The sequence below is a fragment of the Ylistrum balloti genome, unplaced genomic scaffold (genome assembly GCF_031769215.1).
Source record: "Ylistrum balloti isolate Yb309-2 unplaced genomic scaffold, AGI_CSIRO_Ybal_v1 Utg370392, whole genome shotgun sequence".
NCBI classification, from domain to species: domain Eukaryota; kingdom Metazoa; phylum Mollusca; class Bivalvia; order Pectinida; family Pectinidae; genus Ylistrum; species Ylistrum balloti.
The window spans coordinates 226,220-242,708 of record NW_026782271.1 but is presented as its reverse complement, the minus strand read 5'-3'; the positions used below and the strand labels follow the sequence as shown (position 1 = coordinate 242,708).

General features: G+C 31.8%; 1 protein-coding gene across 1 annotated transcript; it reads left to right on the top strand.

Annotated features, from left to right (window-relative positions):
* The first annotated feature begins 732 nt into the window (after positions 1-732).
* On the top strand, positions 733-15,185 carry LOC132554305 (serine/threonine-protein kinase Chk2-like). The gene is made up of 16 exons (XM_060218611.1): positions 733-909; positions 2,812-2,933; positions 3,288-3,366; positions 4,006-4,071; positions 4,718-4,808; positions 5,069-5,177; positions 5,323-5,376; positions 5,870-5,934; positions 9,899-9,998; positions 11,416-11,454; positions 11,830-11,877; positions 12,523-12,686; positions 12,993-13,108; positions 14,019-14,104; positions 14,251-14,322; positions 14,864-15,185. Exons 1-16 carry the CDS (start codon positions 795-797, stop codon positions 14,963-14,965), a joined length of 1,428 nt encoding a protein of 475 aa, XP_060074594.1. The 5' UTR covers positions 733-794; the 3' UTR covers positions 14,966-15,185.
* Positions 15,186-16,489: the final 1,304 nt, after the last annotated feature.

The following is a 16,489-nucleotide window of genomic DNA, read 5'->3' as shown; positions in this document are numbered from 1 at the left end:
ATTTATCCGTTCAGGGACAGCTAAGTTAAAGACGAGTGCGTTACATTGTGTCGTCCGACCAAGCTGACGATGATGATGAAGGTGGTGATGCAACTGTGTATAGAAGAAGAAGACAATGATGACGTAACGCATTGGTACATGTGGGTGTGTCGGCAAGTATCTTTGTTAAAATCTTGCAACTGTGTAAATCGGAGAAAAAAAAAACACACACACACACACACGCTTCAGTAAAGTCATGAATTCGGCAGTTCAAAAAGTGATCTTGTTGATCAACTTGCGCTCGTTTTCAGGCAGTTTTTATTTTATCAAATTATTCTAATTTCTACCACTGTTTTCGTATGAAAAGATAAGTTATGTAATTTCAGAGGAAAATGGCATACTAGCACAGCAAGTCTGGCTAGTTTAATCCAATTTCTTTTTGTACATCCAGGTGATCTCTTATCCCATCTATTACAAACTTCTCGGAAATGTTATTTCGGCTATTTACTCTAGGAGAAAAATAATACAAACACAGTTGTTGCAAGGTGTATGATAACATTACGTCCCTGGAATATGTATGTAAAATTTATGCATACATTATATTCATTAAAAATGATCATGACGTATAAACTCCTACCATTAGGTCTACCCATACGTTCACTGTCAAATCTGCGCATGCGCATTTTATGCCGGTAATGAAGAGAGGTAACTCGTGGTTGGATGACAAAAATAGTACGGAAAAGCTTGTTGACACAACAAGTGCTACCATACCACGGGTAGCTGCACAATCGCAAGAAAGCTCATCGACTGCAAGCATGGAGACAGTGCCAGCAGACTTCATTGACGGAGATTTTAGCGAGGAAGACGACTCTCAAGACGATGATTGCTGGGGGAAATTGTTCCCTCTCGGTCAGAGCTTCACAGTGATCGGTAGGACGCTGACGCCGCATGATGTGGTTGGACTTGTCGTTTTTTTGTATTACGTGTTGTTGAACTGTGACATCGCTAGTATGCGATCAACAGCAATAACCTCAAACTTATCTCGCTGTGCAATATACAGACCATTGGGTCCCACTCCTAGAAAAAAGACTTCTCGAAATCAAGTATTGATTATTTGGGATTCGCGCACTGTGGTCTAACAATTACAAGTTCGAGTTATGTCCCTTGTACATGTATTGTTTTTTTATTTGACAACAACTTGTAATTAATTTGTAAATAGACAAATATGTGTTTGTGTGTGTAGAAAGTTGGAACCATGAAATATAGAGGAAATTTTGTTTAATAATCTTCATGCAGACATGTTTGAAATTCCTTAAAAGAATTATTGCAAATTAAATATAGATTAAAATGCCATCAGTGCTTTAGTCTGAAGTGACAGACTATACACTGAGTGCTTTAGACAGACTTTAAACTGAGTTAAAGAAGCATGCTCTTTTGCATGTACCTTAGAGACATAACACAGTGAGTTGCATGCTATGATAAGCTTTAAAACAAATACTGAAAATGACAAATTCAGAATTTGATACATCTTTACAGATGATTTATCTTTTAATCCTCACAATTGTGTATTATCATTACTTTGACATATCATATACATGTACAATTTTGTACCAGCACTTCACATACTCTAACAAGCCTTCTACTCATTCTACTCTCTTCCTTATGTGGATGGTAGTTATAGTATAACAGGAGTGTAAAAATGGGTGGCCAAACTGGGGTACGAACCTGGGACCTTCTGAACTCTAGACATACGCTCTACCTACTGAGCTTATTGTTTGCCGACAATCGACCCTCTCCAGTTCTGCTACATTCCTCCCTCCCTTTTTATAGTTTTTGCCCACAGAGATATCACATCCAACAGCCCAGGTCCGGGTTTCCCCTTGTTAAGCATTTATCTTCTGCTTGAAACAAGGTTTGGTCATGGCACCACATGTAACAGGAGTGGGAAAATGTGTAGCCAGATCAGGGTTTGTACCCGGGACCTTCCAAACTCTAGACGGATGCTCTACCTACAAAGCTAACTGGTCACCGACGATCGACCCCGTTCAGTTTCGCTACAATAGAATGAATGATGTCTTGTACCAGTACCACATTTCTAGACACAGTGTCTTGCTTAGGAAGGGTTATAAGGATCCACCTACTCGTGTGATCAGCCTATAATCCTATAAATATATCTACCAGGTTGTTATATACATGTTTATCCTTCCACTGTCACTGCCATTGTTGGAATAAACCTGCCACATACTTTTTGCTGTATTTGGCAGTGATAGAAAACAGTTGTATTTTAGCATGTGTGGTAATTCAACAGACCTACTTCCTGAATTTACTTTAAAATCATGTTTAATGATATAAATAACTGTTGAAATGAGTGAGTTTATATGTTGTAAAGAATAAGTTTATTTGCGTAAAAATACATTAAATGTCTGTCATATCTGCTGAAATTAAAAGCTACATTTCTACACGGAGCAATCATTTTGGCGTACTTCATGCGGCAAAATTCAGTGAAGTGTCAATGATAGGTAAACAAATATTGAACAACAAAACAACCGAAGTTTTTGATCGCTTTTCAATCAGTGTTGCAGGATAAATAGAATACAAGGTCAGCATCTTATAATATAAGCCGTATTCAAGTTAGCTCAGGACAGGAAGACAAAAGTGGCTTGTCTATATTGTCTTGTTCACCCTTGCCAAAATACAACTTATATTATAAGACACTGTCCATGTATTCTCTATATATACCACAGTTATGGTCCTTTGTTTACCTTGTCACATTTTCTAGGATATGCTTTTTCTTTATGAGTGATTTGTTCATTTTTCTTTCTTTTCTCACAGAGCTGAAGAAAGATGAATACACATTTGGAAGAGGAGATAATTGTGATATTCCATTCAGTGCACCTGCAAAGAAACACCAGTATTTCCAAGCTTACAGCAAAGTGCATTTTAAATTGCTCAGGGTGAGCTGATAAGTTGATGTTTACAGAATATTCAAACTGCAAAACAATTTTTACTTTAAGTTGGTTAAAACTAATGCATGTGTGCAATACAGGACCTGGATTAAAAACGTGTAGTATATGTGAAATATCCAATCAAAATCTAGACTGTCAAATGTCCTTGGGATTTAAAAACATACTTACAAGGATCTTCTCTATGCCCTGCTGAGGTGGCCCATGTCCTTTTTTTATGCAGTTCATGAAACATATCTGCATTATACAAACATACTATATTTTAAGCAAGGTTTTAACATAAAATATTGATGGGTCTGTCAAAAGCAATTAATCTTATTGCAATGTTGTCTTCCCTTCTCACAGCAAAAGACCAGTACAGGAGTTCACATTTTTCTCGAGGATACAAGTGGAAATGGAACATTCATAAATGGAGAAAAAGTTGGTATGTATATTTTATCAAATGGTTCTCAGATTTCTCTTTCTTTAAAATGTGCTTAATGCTGAGATCTGGACTTTGTGCAAATGATCTACAGATTTGGTATTATTTGTAATAATCATGGAATGCTATATGCCTTTATGGTACTGTAAAAGGTCTGTACATACAAACATTTGTATGTTGAAATAGAACACCTGTTTAATGTTTTAAATTGTATTTGTATAGTTAATTAGTAAATTCTACCATGGGTCATAGAATCAATTATACTGTATACACTATCTATTCATGAACATTCATGTTTCATGCAACTGTGTGTGAACTTTTACACAGACCGGTTGTTCAAATAGTCTTTAAAAAAAATTTGTTGATTTACATTAATTACTTCTATTCAAAGTACATATTAAAACCAATATTCGAAAATTTCCAACATTTTTGTACATGTACAAAATTTTCTTTATGACTATATGAAGCTACACAAATAATTTGTTGGATTTTCAAATGATTGAAAAAATTATTTACCTAGTATTCTGAAAATGATTGAGAAAAATATTGCAGTACTGTATTTTTTCATTAAGAATGATATATCAATTTTTGGCAGTAAATGTTGAAGTAGATATTGAAATGTATGTTTCTTCTTGTGAACAGGTAAAGGGAACAAACAGGTGTTAGCAAACAATGATGAGGTGTCTTTAGCAGTGAAGAAAAATAAAGGTACATACAATAAGATCTAATGGACAGGAAGGCAAAATAATTGTATGTGTATACTGTACGGTGTATCCAGTGTTTAGTCTAGGAAACCTTCTATACAACATGTCATACCATACACTCAGGATCTGTAAAGTAGAAAGGAGATCAACTCTGCTTGTAGTTCACACAAATAGAGGGACCAACAATGAATCTATTGATATGCTATTGCATGTAAACATGGTTATTTAGTACAAAGCTAACAATATGGTGTAGCTATATAAATGCAGCAGGAGCAATGTGGTCATTTGCTAGTTGCATGCTAGAAGGAATCTTCCTTTACCTTGAATGGTCAGACTGGTAAGTCAAGGTTAGGGTTGTGTGTTTGATCTGTTGTGGAAGGACACAAGATGCTTTCATTTTACAAGAAAAGAGAGATACGATTCACCTGCAGTCTGTTTTTGTTAGTTTTTATATTTTCAGCTGCACAATGATTGCCTTTCTTGTACAAAATACATGGTTGTTATTTCATATGTCCATGTATTGGTACCTGTGTTAAATTGAATGATATTTCAATATCTGTCCAAGTATGTAGTGTTTAAACAATATATTCTGTATTTCTAAAACAATGTTTTTAGCTTTACTGTCATTTTCAACTGTATTGCTATTCCAGCGTACATGTTTCTTGACCATAACGCCAATGAAGATACCAGTCTACCCCAGGAAATTCGAGACAAATATACACTAACTAAAACTCTGGGCCGGTGAGTATATTACCCTAACTCTGTTATATTGAACAAGATGGTCTACTTAGCTTTGGAGTGTTGGAAGAGTACAAATAAAAGAAGACTGTATCTTGAAGGTTTTCTAATATATACATTGATATGAAACAAATTTACCAGTCAAATTTCTTCCTTTTTATTAAATTTTATTAAAATTTTATTGCAATCTTACAATTACAAGTTTTGACAGTCAACTGTCCTATTAAGAATGTTAAAATGTCAATATATTTGTTTATCTGCAGAGGAGCCTGTGGGGAAGTTAAGTTAGCCTTTGCCAAGGGATCGTGTGAGCGATTCGCTGTGAAGATAATATCAAAAAAGAAATTCTCCATCGGGGGCAGATCACAAGTTGTAAGTTGTACAAAATTACAGCATAAGCAGTTGACTTTTCTTGCTTTCAGTGATAAAGGATTCTGATTTTCAAATTATTTGTAGCTGAATTACTTTGAGCTCTCAAAATTTCAAAATGTGTAACATTTCTTGTTTTCTTTTTCAGAATTTAAGTAAACAGGTTATGACTGAAGTAAATATTTTGAAAGCATTAAAACATGTAAGTATAGACAGGGCGAGGAGAGGAGATTTTTAGGCATTACCTAATGCTCCATTCCTTTTATAAGATTCATATAATGAAATATTCTGAGATTTTAGTATAGACTGAATGACTTAAGGTTTTCATAAAGAATAAATAACAGCTACACACTGGTTGAAATGCAGATGTGCTGAAGTTGACAGTGCTGAAGCATGGAACTGTATTTTATCAGGAGTGTGGAAAAGTGTCACTAGGTATATGATTTCATGTCCTGTACATTTTCATGATCCTGTGTTTACTTTGAAATCTGAATTTCAGGCCTAGGCTTCTGTATAGTCTTTATCATAATTGTTACTTTAGATGTACAAGTCTTATCATTTCAACATTTTGTAATCTGATGTAGATGTGATCTTATAAAATGTGAAAATCAATTTAAAATGAAACATAACACTTGCTTTAATATATGAATATGGTTTGTATATGAATAAATAATGAAAATGATTTCTCATTGCAGCCTGGTATTATAAGAATAGAAGATGTGATTGATACACCTGATACTCTTTTTATTGTCCTGGAAGTGTAAGTTATATTCTCAGGTTATACCTGTTAGTTAGTGGCTTACTCTCTTTCCATGGTGGTTTCCATTTCAAAGGAAGCTGAGAAACGGACCAATTTTTGCTGTTGTGGTTTTGTCCTCGGACTTTACTGTTGTTGCTCTAAATGGCATGCAACAGGCCTCCCGTCTGTTGTTCTGTGAGGTATCAGCTACATAAATGGTCATAAAATAAACCTGGCTGTTCACAGAGAAATAAAACCAGTAAACTAAAAAGTTGTTTGATGTTGTCCACAGTATAATGTGTTTGTAAGAAGTTTCAATAGCATCCCTATTTATCTATAAATATGAACAGTATGCAACATCCTGGTAAGTAATTTTAGTCAACTCATATTGTGTGTCAGCTAGCTTTATGAAATTTAAAACATTTCTCAGATATCATACATGAGGGACATTTCACAGAGGGTGTAACTGTTACCCGTAATATTTTTAAAATTGACAACTTTGGTGACCCCACTTCATTTAATGGCAGAATGATGGAGTAGGGGGTAACTGTATTTGTGTTACACATATGTCTATCCAGTTATGTTATGATAAGTACCTCAGATTTCATACAAAGTTGTACTTTGTTGTATGATAATACCTCAAGCTTTATACAAAGTTATACTTTGTTGTATGATAATACCTCAAGCTTTATACAAAGTTATACTTTGTTGTATGATAATACCTCAAGCTTTATACAAAGTTATACTTTGTTGTATGATAATACCTCAAGCTTTATACAAAGTTATACTTTGTTGTATGATAATACCTCAAGCTTTATACAAAGTTGTACTTTGTTGTTGTATGATAATACCTCAAGCTTTATACAAAGTTATACTTTGTTGTATGATAATACCTCAAGCTTTATACAAAGTTATACTCTGTGTTATGATAATACCTCAAGCTTTATACAAAGTTATACTTTGTTGTATGATAATACCTCAAGCTTTATACAAAGTTATACTTTGTTGTATGATAATACCTCAAGCTTTATACAAAGTTGTACTTTGTTGTATGATAATACCTCAAGCTTTATACAAAGTTGTACTTTGTTGTATGATACTCAAGCTTTATACAAAGTTACACGTTGTTGTATGCTAATACCACAAGCTCTATACAAAGTTGTACTTTGTTGTATGATAATACCTCAAGCTTTATACAAAGTTATACTTTGTTGTATGATAATACCTCAAGCTTTATACAAAGTTGTACTTTGTTGTATGATAATACCTCAAGCTTTATACAAAGTTATACTTTGTTGTATGATAATACCTCAAGCTTTATACAAAGTTATACTTTGTTGTATGATAATACCTCAAGCTTTATACAAAGTTATACTTTGTTGTATGATAATACCTCAAGCTTTATACAAAGTTATACTTTGTTGTATGATAATACCTCAAGCTTTATACAAAGTTATACTCTGTGTTATGATAATACCTCAAATTTCATACAAAGTTGTACTTTGTTGTATGATAATACCTCAAGCTTTATACAAAGTTATACTTTGTTGTATGATAATACCTCAAGCTTTATACAAAGTTGTACTTTGTTGTATGATAATACCTCAAGCTTTATACAAAGTTATACTTTGTTGTATGTTATATAATACCTCAAGCTTTATACAAAGTTATACTTTGTTGTATGATAATACCTCAAGCTTTATACAAAGTTATACTTTGTTTATACTTATGATAATACCTCAAGCTTTATACAAAGTTATACTTTGTTGTATGATAATACCTCAAGCTTTATACAAAGTTATACTTTGTTGTATGATAATACCTCAAGCTTTATACAAAGTTATACTTTGTTGTATGATAATACCTCAAGCTTTATACAAAGCTTGATACAAAGTTACACGTTGTTGTATGATAATACCTCAAGCTTTATACAAAGTTATACTTTGTTGTATGATAATACCTCAAGCTTTATACAAAGTTATACTTTGTTGTATGATAATACCTCAAGCTTTATACAAAGTTATACTTTGTTGTACAAAGATAATACCTCAAGTTTTATACAAAGTTATACTTTGTTGTATGATAATACCTCAAGCTTTATACAAAGTTATACTTTGTTGTATGATAATACCTCAAGCTTTATACAAAGTTATACTTTGTTGTATGATAATACCTCAAGCTTTATACAAAGTTATACTTTGTTGTATGATAATACAAAGTTATACTTTGTTGTATGATAATACTTTTATACAAAGTTATACTTTGTTGTATGATAATACCTCAAGCTTTATACAAAGTTATACTTTGTTGTATGATAATACCTCAAGCTTTATACAAAGTTATACTTTGTTGTATGATAATACCTCAAGCTTTATACAAAGTTATACTTTGTTGTATGATAATACCTCAAGCTTTATACAAAGTTATACTTTGTTGTATGATAATACCTACTTTGTTGTACTTTGTTGTATGATAATACCTCAAGCTTTATACAAAGTTATATAATACCTCAAGCTTTATACAAAGTTATACTTTGTTGTATGATAATACCTCAAGCTTTATACAAAGTTATACTTTGTTGTATGATAATACCTCAAGCTTTATACAAAGTTATACTTTGTTGTATGATAATACCTCAAGCTTTATACAAAGTTATACGTTGTTGTATGCTAATACCACAAGCTCTATACAAAGTTATACTTTGTTGTATGATAATACCTAATATAAGTTTATGATTCAGGGTTCCTAAGTCAAGATCACAATTACTATTTATAGAAATTAAAAAAAATATATATTATGCATACATACTTAGTAGTGCTTATGGGGCATGGCTAAGTATTAATTCCATACCCCTTGTGGACGTCATTGTAACAGAGGTCATTAGTTATATCAATATCTCCACCAGGATTTCATCCAAGATTCTCTGGCTTAATAGTCTTCTGATCTATCTATTTAGGTAAAGAGAAGATATCTCTAGCTGAGTGGTATATTGCATCTATAGTATTAATACCAGGGTTGAAATATATAGTACCTGGGTTGAAATATATAGTATTAATACCAGGGTTACAATATACAGTATTAATACCAGGGTTGAAATATATAATATTAATACCAGGGTTAAAATATATAGTATTAATACCAGGTTTAAAATGTATAGTATTAATACTAGGGTTGAAATATATAATATTAATATCAGGGTTAAAATATATAGTATTAATACCAGGGTTAAAATGTATAGTATTAATACCAGGGTTAAAATGTATAGTATTAATACTAGGGTTGAAATATAAAGTATTAATACCAGGGTTAAAATGTATAGTATTAATACCAGGGTTCAAATATATAGTATTAATACCTGGGTTGAAATATATAATATTAATACCAGGGTTAAAATATATAATATTAATACCAGGGTTGAAATATATAATATTAATACCAGGGTTAAAATATATAGTATTAATACCAGGGTTCAAATATACAGTATTAATACCAGGGTTCAAATATATAATATTACTACAAGGGTTGTAATATATAGTATTAATACCAGGGTTGAAATATACAATATTAATACCTGGGTTGAAATATGTAGTATTAATACCTGGGTTGAAATATACAGTATTAATACCTGGGTTGAAATATATAGTACCTGGGTTGAAATATATAGTATTAATACCAGGGTTAAGATATTTAGTATTAATACCAGGGTTGAAATATATAATATCAATACCAGGGTTAGAATATATAATATTAATACCAAGGTTACAATATATAGTATAAATATGAGGGTTACAATATTGTTAGGAATGGTTGTAGGGGTATTCATACTGTACAAATATTTATTGTTTAGAGGACTTCTGTTGTTACCAGTAGCTTCTTATATTGTTGTATATTGTCTTTTATAATGAATGTATGGATTTGTAAAGAAGTGAGTCATTGATCCTGTATGATAAAATTGAACATGTGTGTTTGGTTGTTTTGTTTATAGTGTAGATGGAGGGGAATTGTTTGACAAAGTAGTCAGTATCGGACAGTATGATGAACCAACTGCTAAACTTCTCTTCTACCAAATGGTGTTAGCTTGTAAGGTAAGTTTCTTAAGAATAAACAGTAGTCTGCATGGAAGTTGTCTGTTGAATAACAATAGATGGAAGGCATGTGCATATTTGAGCCAATAGATATTTAATAATTTATGCAATTATTCAGATAGATTTCATTTCACTTTGATTAAAGGTAGAATTTTGAAGTCAGTTCAAATACAACCTTTCTTCAATGGATAAAGACACCTGTTAACAGCAAATATAAGTCCCTAAATAACAAATCTGTGTACATCGTGCATTTTCCAAAATGTTGTGCACCATGCGTTGTGCACCATGCGTCTGTAAACAATTTAACACTTTTGACTTCTCCTCAAAAACCCCATATCCAATTTCAATGAAATCTTGCAGAAACCTTCCCTGGCATAAGATGAACCAAATTTGTGAATTATTCAGTCCCCAACCTCCAGGGGCCTGAGGGGTGGGGCCAAAAGGGGTCAAATTGACATAAATTTCAAAAGTATTCTTCTCAAAACCCAGGTATGGTAGAATCAAATACTGTTCATGAATGGAAGCATCTTAAGGTGCTATAATTACCAAAATGAGTCTCGCATAGCTTCCTGAGGAGGAATATTTGTTTGAGACTTTACTGGTAATTTCATAGGAAAATTGTATTTTTGAGCATAGCATTGGTTATATCACAGTGGAAATAACTTTATAAGAATTATCAGTATAGGATGACAGTTTTGATGGAATACATGTATTGACACTGTCTATATTCAGTGTCACAATTTCCTTTAACTTTTATATTCAGTATTGCTTATCTCAGGTGACTGTCAAGGCCTTTTGTCTATTATTTAAAGTATAATTTTTCAAAAAACATTAGTCCACATAATATAAAAATTAAATTATCCTGTTGTATCATGTATTCTAGAATAGTAGTGAAATATTCTTAAAATTAAAGAATAGATAATGGTATTCAATAATAAGATTAAAGCATCAAATATTCTTTTATAAAAAAAAACTGGTGATAGTTTTAAATGTAGACTGGAGTATTAATACACAAATTATGGCATCATTGCGATTTTCCTGTAAATAATGAAATATTTACATTGTGTATATTTATTTTATACATCAATGAATTACATGTACACTATTACTATTTATAGCAAGTCATTAATAAGCTCCCCAAAAAATATATGAATGCATTACAACTTTGGCAAGGAACTTTTCTTCTTGAGACAGGGCCTTTTACTCTCATTTTAGGAAGAAAATTGATAAGTTGGGAAAGACATTTAAGTTGTACCTAACTATATAATTGGTAACTTTTACCTTATGGTATAAATGTAATTGAGAATGGGGTTCATGTTCAGCCCCACAGTCCCCATAAAAGGCTGTATATAATGATCTCTTTAACTTAATAATCAATATGAACTAATAACGTATGTCATATTTAAAACATTTTCAGTACCTTCATGATCAAGGAATTACTCACAGAGATTTAAAGGTAAGACACAAATATTTTTGTTGATAAGTAAAAAGATGTAAACATCTAATAATATATTTATAGCTTGTCAGCATTTTAGTGCAATGGTAAACAAAATTCAAAATTCTTTTGTCAGGTTTATTTTTTTTTTTTGACATTATCTAGCTACTTTTCAATCTCACCATCTTGATGTTATGTCTGTCTCATTATTCTTGACAGATAAAATAAGTAAGTAAATGAAATTCCTAGGGTTTTAAGTGTGTAATATCAAGCAACACATTATAGGTGTAATCAATGCTTTACTTTGCACACGGTAGTAACCGTATATACACTTCTAAGTGGTACTCTGTGTAATTCAATTCTGTATATTATCACTTTGAATTATTCCTTTTTCAGCCAGAAAACATACTTCTTGCCACAGAAAGCAATGAAACCTTAATTAAGGTGAGTTGATACCTGTAACAAATATGTAGTGGACATGTAGCAATGTTGGTTGGGAATCAACTATATAATGATTTAGAAAGATTGAATGTATGTTGCTTATGTTGTCACACTAATAAAACTTAACTAAATGGTTACTCAGAAAATCTTGTAACCAGTTAATCTTATATTTCTCATATTTTGAAATAACATTTTAATCTGCCTTAAACATTTAAATAGCCATTCCTCTGTAAATCAGTGAATGATTGGAATTCCAATCAAAGGTAATAAAATAAGAGCTTCCCATGGGAGAATTAGATATCCGATTATTCATTAAAATTTTGTGAACACTTCTAGGTTTTTTCCAACAGACTATTAACATACCAAGAAACTACAAGTAGGTAGTACATGTATTATCATTTAAGCACTAATGACTTTGGATTGTATGTAAGTAATTTATTCCTTGTCACTACTGAAGGGAATTAGACATTTGTATTTTAAGTCAGTCATCAATCTGTTTAATTGCATTGTATTTAGGTTCTGGAGGTCTGGGAACTGTTTCTAGCATTTTAAAACCAAATGGAATGTTTTAGTTTTAAATGTATATAATGTAGATATGTGTTTAATTTTCCATGTAAGGTCACTAAATGTAGTTTAACTTAACCACAGGTCACAGATTTTGGGTTATCAAAATTCGTGGATGCTGGATCAATCATGAAGACCTTTTGTGGAACTCCAACATATCTTGCGCCAGAGATTCTACTCACTGCTGGCTCTGGATCCTACACAAACAGTATAGACTGTTGGAGTCTTGGGGTTATACTCTTTATTTGGTAGGATTTTGTTTCATTGTGTAAGAGGCCATTCTAAAGGGAAATATTTCATAAAAAGTAAAGCAATACTCAATTTAATGTTTTTTTAAAAAAAATAATTTCAAATATGATTTACTTTGTGCAAAATATATTGCATTTGATAAGTACACAAACTCCTACATTGCTTTGATTTTAATTATATTTAGTACTGTATACCTGTATACTGATTAAAAAAACATTTATAAATTTCAAAGATAAGTGGATTTCAAAACTATTATGTTACCTTATTAAAATCGGTGTTGTGTATTGACCTAGACGTTTTCTCAGTCTGGCAGGGTATCCTCCTTTTTCTGATGAGAGGAAGGACATGGATTTACCTAAACAGATCACAGGAGCTCACTACTCCTTCCCTAAACAATACTGGGCAGGCATTTCAGAAAATGGTAGGTTGGTTGATAGACATCAGTGTTGAAATGCTTGTTGATTTGTTTCAAAATTTCATTCCATAAATATGCAGCAGGCCTGGCTACAAACTGTTTAATATACTGTTACCATTCATGTGTCTTAAGACCTATCAACTTAGAAATGTTTTAAATCTCCTTATCTTTGAAGAATTGAACACCTTACATGGGCGTTTATTAAGATATATTTGGTATGATATTTGTAGGCTTAATAAGGAGAAAAAACTCCAACCAGATGTTGGTTTTGGAGATGCATCTAAATGTGAACAGTCACTAAATGTCAAAAGTACTTGGTAAGAGTATCAACAGAAATTCATCTTATCCTTATTGAATGTTTTGCATCCTTGTTGTTTCTGACTAAATCTTCCATGTGATGAAGGGTACACAAAAATTTATCACATAAAATATTAACATACACTTTCATAGAAATTTACAAGAACTTTAACTCAACTTTTATTAATTCATGTGCATGCTATATGTAATGAGAACAATTGAGTTGAAGACTTAAAGAAACAAAAACAGGAGCAAACTAAAAAAGGTAAATTACACTCACAGAAACACATGTTGTGTAGTCATAGTAAGAGATGAATACAGGGTATACGTTAACATGCATATGGGCCTGGTGACATATATGATGGTAAAAAGAAAATGATTTTTCTTTAATTCAGGGTGATAACTTCAGGAGGAAACACATTGTAAACATTATCATCTGTTTTATGTACTTTGTACCCTTTCTTGATTATTCTGCTGAAGTTAATTAAACTTGTAATATGTAGTGATCTGGCTTAGCTTCACTGTTCACATCACCCTGATGTCCTAGCCACAACACATATACGATATCAAAGTTTGAACACAATAGAATCTTAATCATCACTGATGTTCCATCTTGTAGCTGTGGACTTGATAAAAAAGATGATGACAGTCGACCCAAAGAAGCGGATTACATTAGCTGAGGCCCTGAATCATCCCTGGTTCAAGGTATTGAAATAATAAATGACTAAACATATATAAAAAAGTTAGTGCTTAATCAATTTTCTCACAGTGTGAAAAAGAATTTTGATAAATTTTAAAATGTGAAAAATCTTTTATATCAATACAGATGTTTTATTTTATTGTTAACACAGGATGAAGAGATGAAAAAGAAAGCCAATAAACTTTTATATCCTGAGCACGAGGGCATGGCACCACCTTCTCTGGTATCTATTCGTTCATAATTAATATCAATTGAATCGTTTTGTTATAGATTTGATTATAATTGACCTTTTTTTGCACTTTGTTTAATTAATACACAATACTTGTTGTTTGAATTATTCTTTTACAACCTGTGGAATAAAATCTCATCAATGTTTTTTTATTTTAACTTATTGTATAATGAAGGTGTTGATGTCAAAGGTCGATTTCATCAAGGTCATGTTTAATGTTTTTTATTGCAAATATTAATAAACCAAATAATGATGCATTGAAAAAAATGTACTTAGAACTTGATCTTTCCTTTCCCTCATGCAGCTTAGTCCCAAATAGAATGCATTAGAGGTAAAACAGTTGATTGTTACAGAATTAATGTACAGTATAGTCTACGAATAAATGATCTCTCTGTTGTTTGTGTAATCTGAAATGATCGAAACCTGGAGATCCTCTTGAGATCTGTTAAGAACACAGTTTTTATATGTGAATATTTAATTATTATTCCTCTTTCATTAATCTGACTTTTTACATTGTTTATTATCAATTTCACAGCCTACACCACCTAAGAAACGTGTTGCAGAAGGTGTAGAAGAACCACCTGCAAAGCGGAAAATATCAACTGATACAGCTTCGCCACCCGATACTCCCACCTAACTTTGCATTACTGAACTCTCTCGCTGAAAATATTTTGCCGAGCACTTTAAGATCAAACATCTCAACATAGACTTGTTCTAGACAATCTGTATTTTATATACCATTACATTTTAATAACTATCTGAATATCTCTGAATGTACAGCACAATCAGAGAAGCTGAATATCTCTGAATGTACAGCACGATCAGAGAAGCTGAATATCTCTGAATGTACAGCACAATGAGAGAAGCTGAATATCTCTGAATGTACAGCACAATGAGAGAAGCTGAATATCTCTGAATGTACAGCAGAATCAGAGAAGCTGAATATCCCTGAATGTACAGCACAATGAGCAAAGATTTGCTGTCAGACAATGATTTCCAAACACACAACTTCATTTATCATGATAATTATTGTACATCAAAATTGGAAGTTTTTATGAAAACCTTATCAGTTTGAGAATATTTAAATCTTAACTATCTCTTGAATTTCAATTTATATTTTTCTGCATTTATACTATGGTAAGCTTGCTTCACTTGAGGCATATCTTGAATCTGGCATTTGATAGTGTATGCATTTAGAATGAAATTTAACTGCAATTCTTATGTGTTTTAACCACTGGTTGGTAGACATGATAGATACCTCATTTTTATATTCTGTATGAATCAATATTTCAATGCTGTGTGTACCAGGGTATGATTGATATACAATAATGTAAATGTTCTAGCACCTGTGTTTTGTTGGCTGTCCATTTCAGATTGTTTCGAAAAATAATTAAGATATATTGTGACTCATGCATGCATTGATAAAATAACATAACCTTTACAGTTTTGGTTTAGGTGAGTCTTATTAGAATAGTAATTCTTTTTTGTAATATAACAACTCCCGCTCATTTTCATAGACATCTAACTGTACATAATTATAAGGTTTAATTGGACTAGAAAATAGTACAAAGAATTTAGTCATATTATTACATTATTGAAATCATTGACTCATCCTAGAAGCTGGCACTTAGTTCTTGATCATTGTGCATATTTGAACTGTGTGTAAATTGTTGGTTTAAATGATTTTTTTCCCTCTGTAATAAATGAAATTGTTTGAATATAGGTAAATACAAGATATGAATTTCCTTTAAATTTATTTCACACAATATCGTGCAATGCACTTCATGGTTTTTATTTACCATGAACAGTTTAAGAATACGAACCAAAAAAGCTTGGTGCTTAATTTGTCTGTCATACGATGTACATCAATATCACTTCTTTTAGATGACTGTGTTGTTAAATACATTTTGGTACAGTAATGCATTAACGTTCAACACCCAATTTTTACATCAAGCATGCTGATCTCACAGATTTGTAAGTAATATCGTCACAATGTCAAGTTTCCTGTACTAGATCATGTTTGTCACAAAGGAATTCTGGCAGTTCATAATCAGTTTTGTGTCTTTAAAATGTAATGAGTGTCCATTATTTAATTGTGCTGTACAGTTTACAAGACTATCACGTATCATGTCATTCATACTTTAAATAGCTCTGGTAGTAT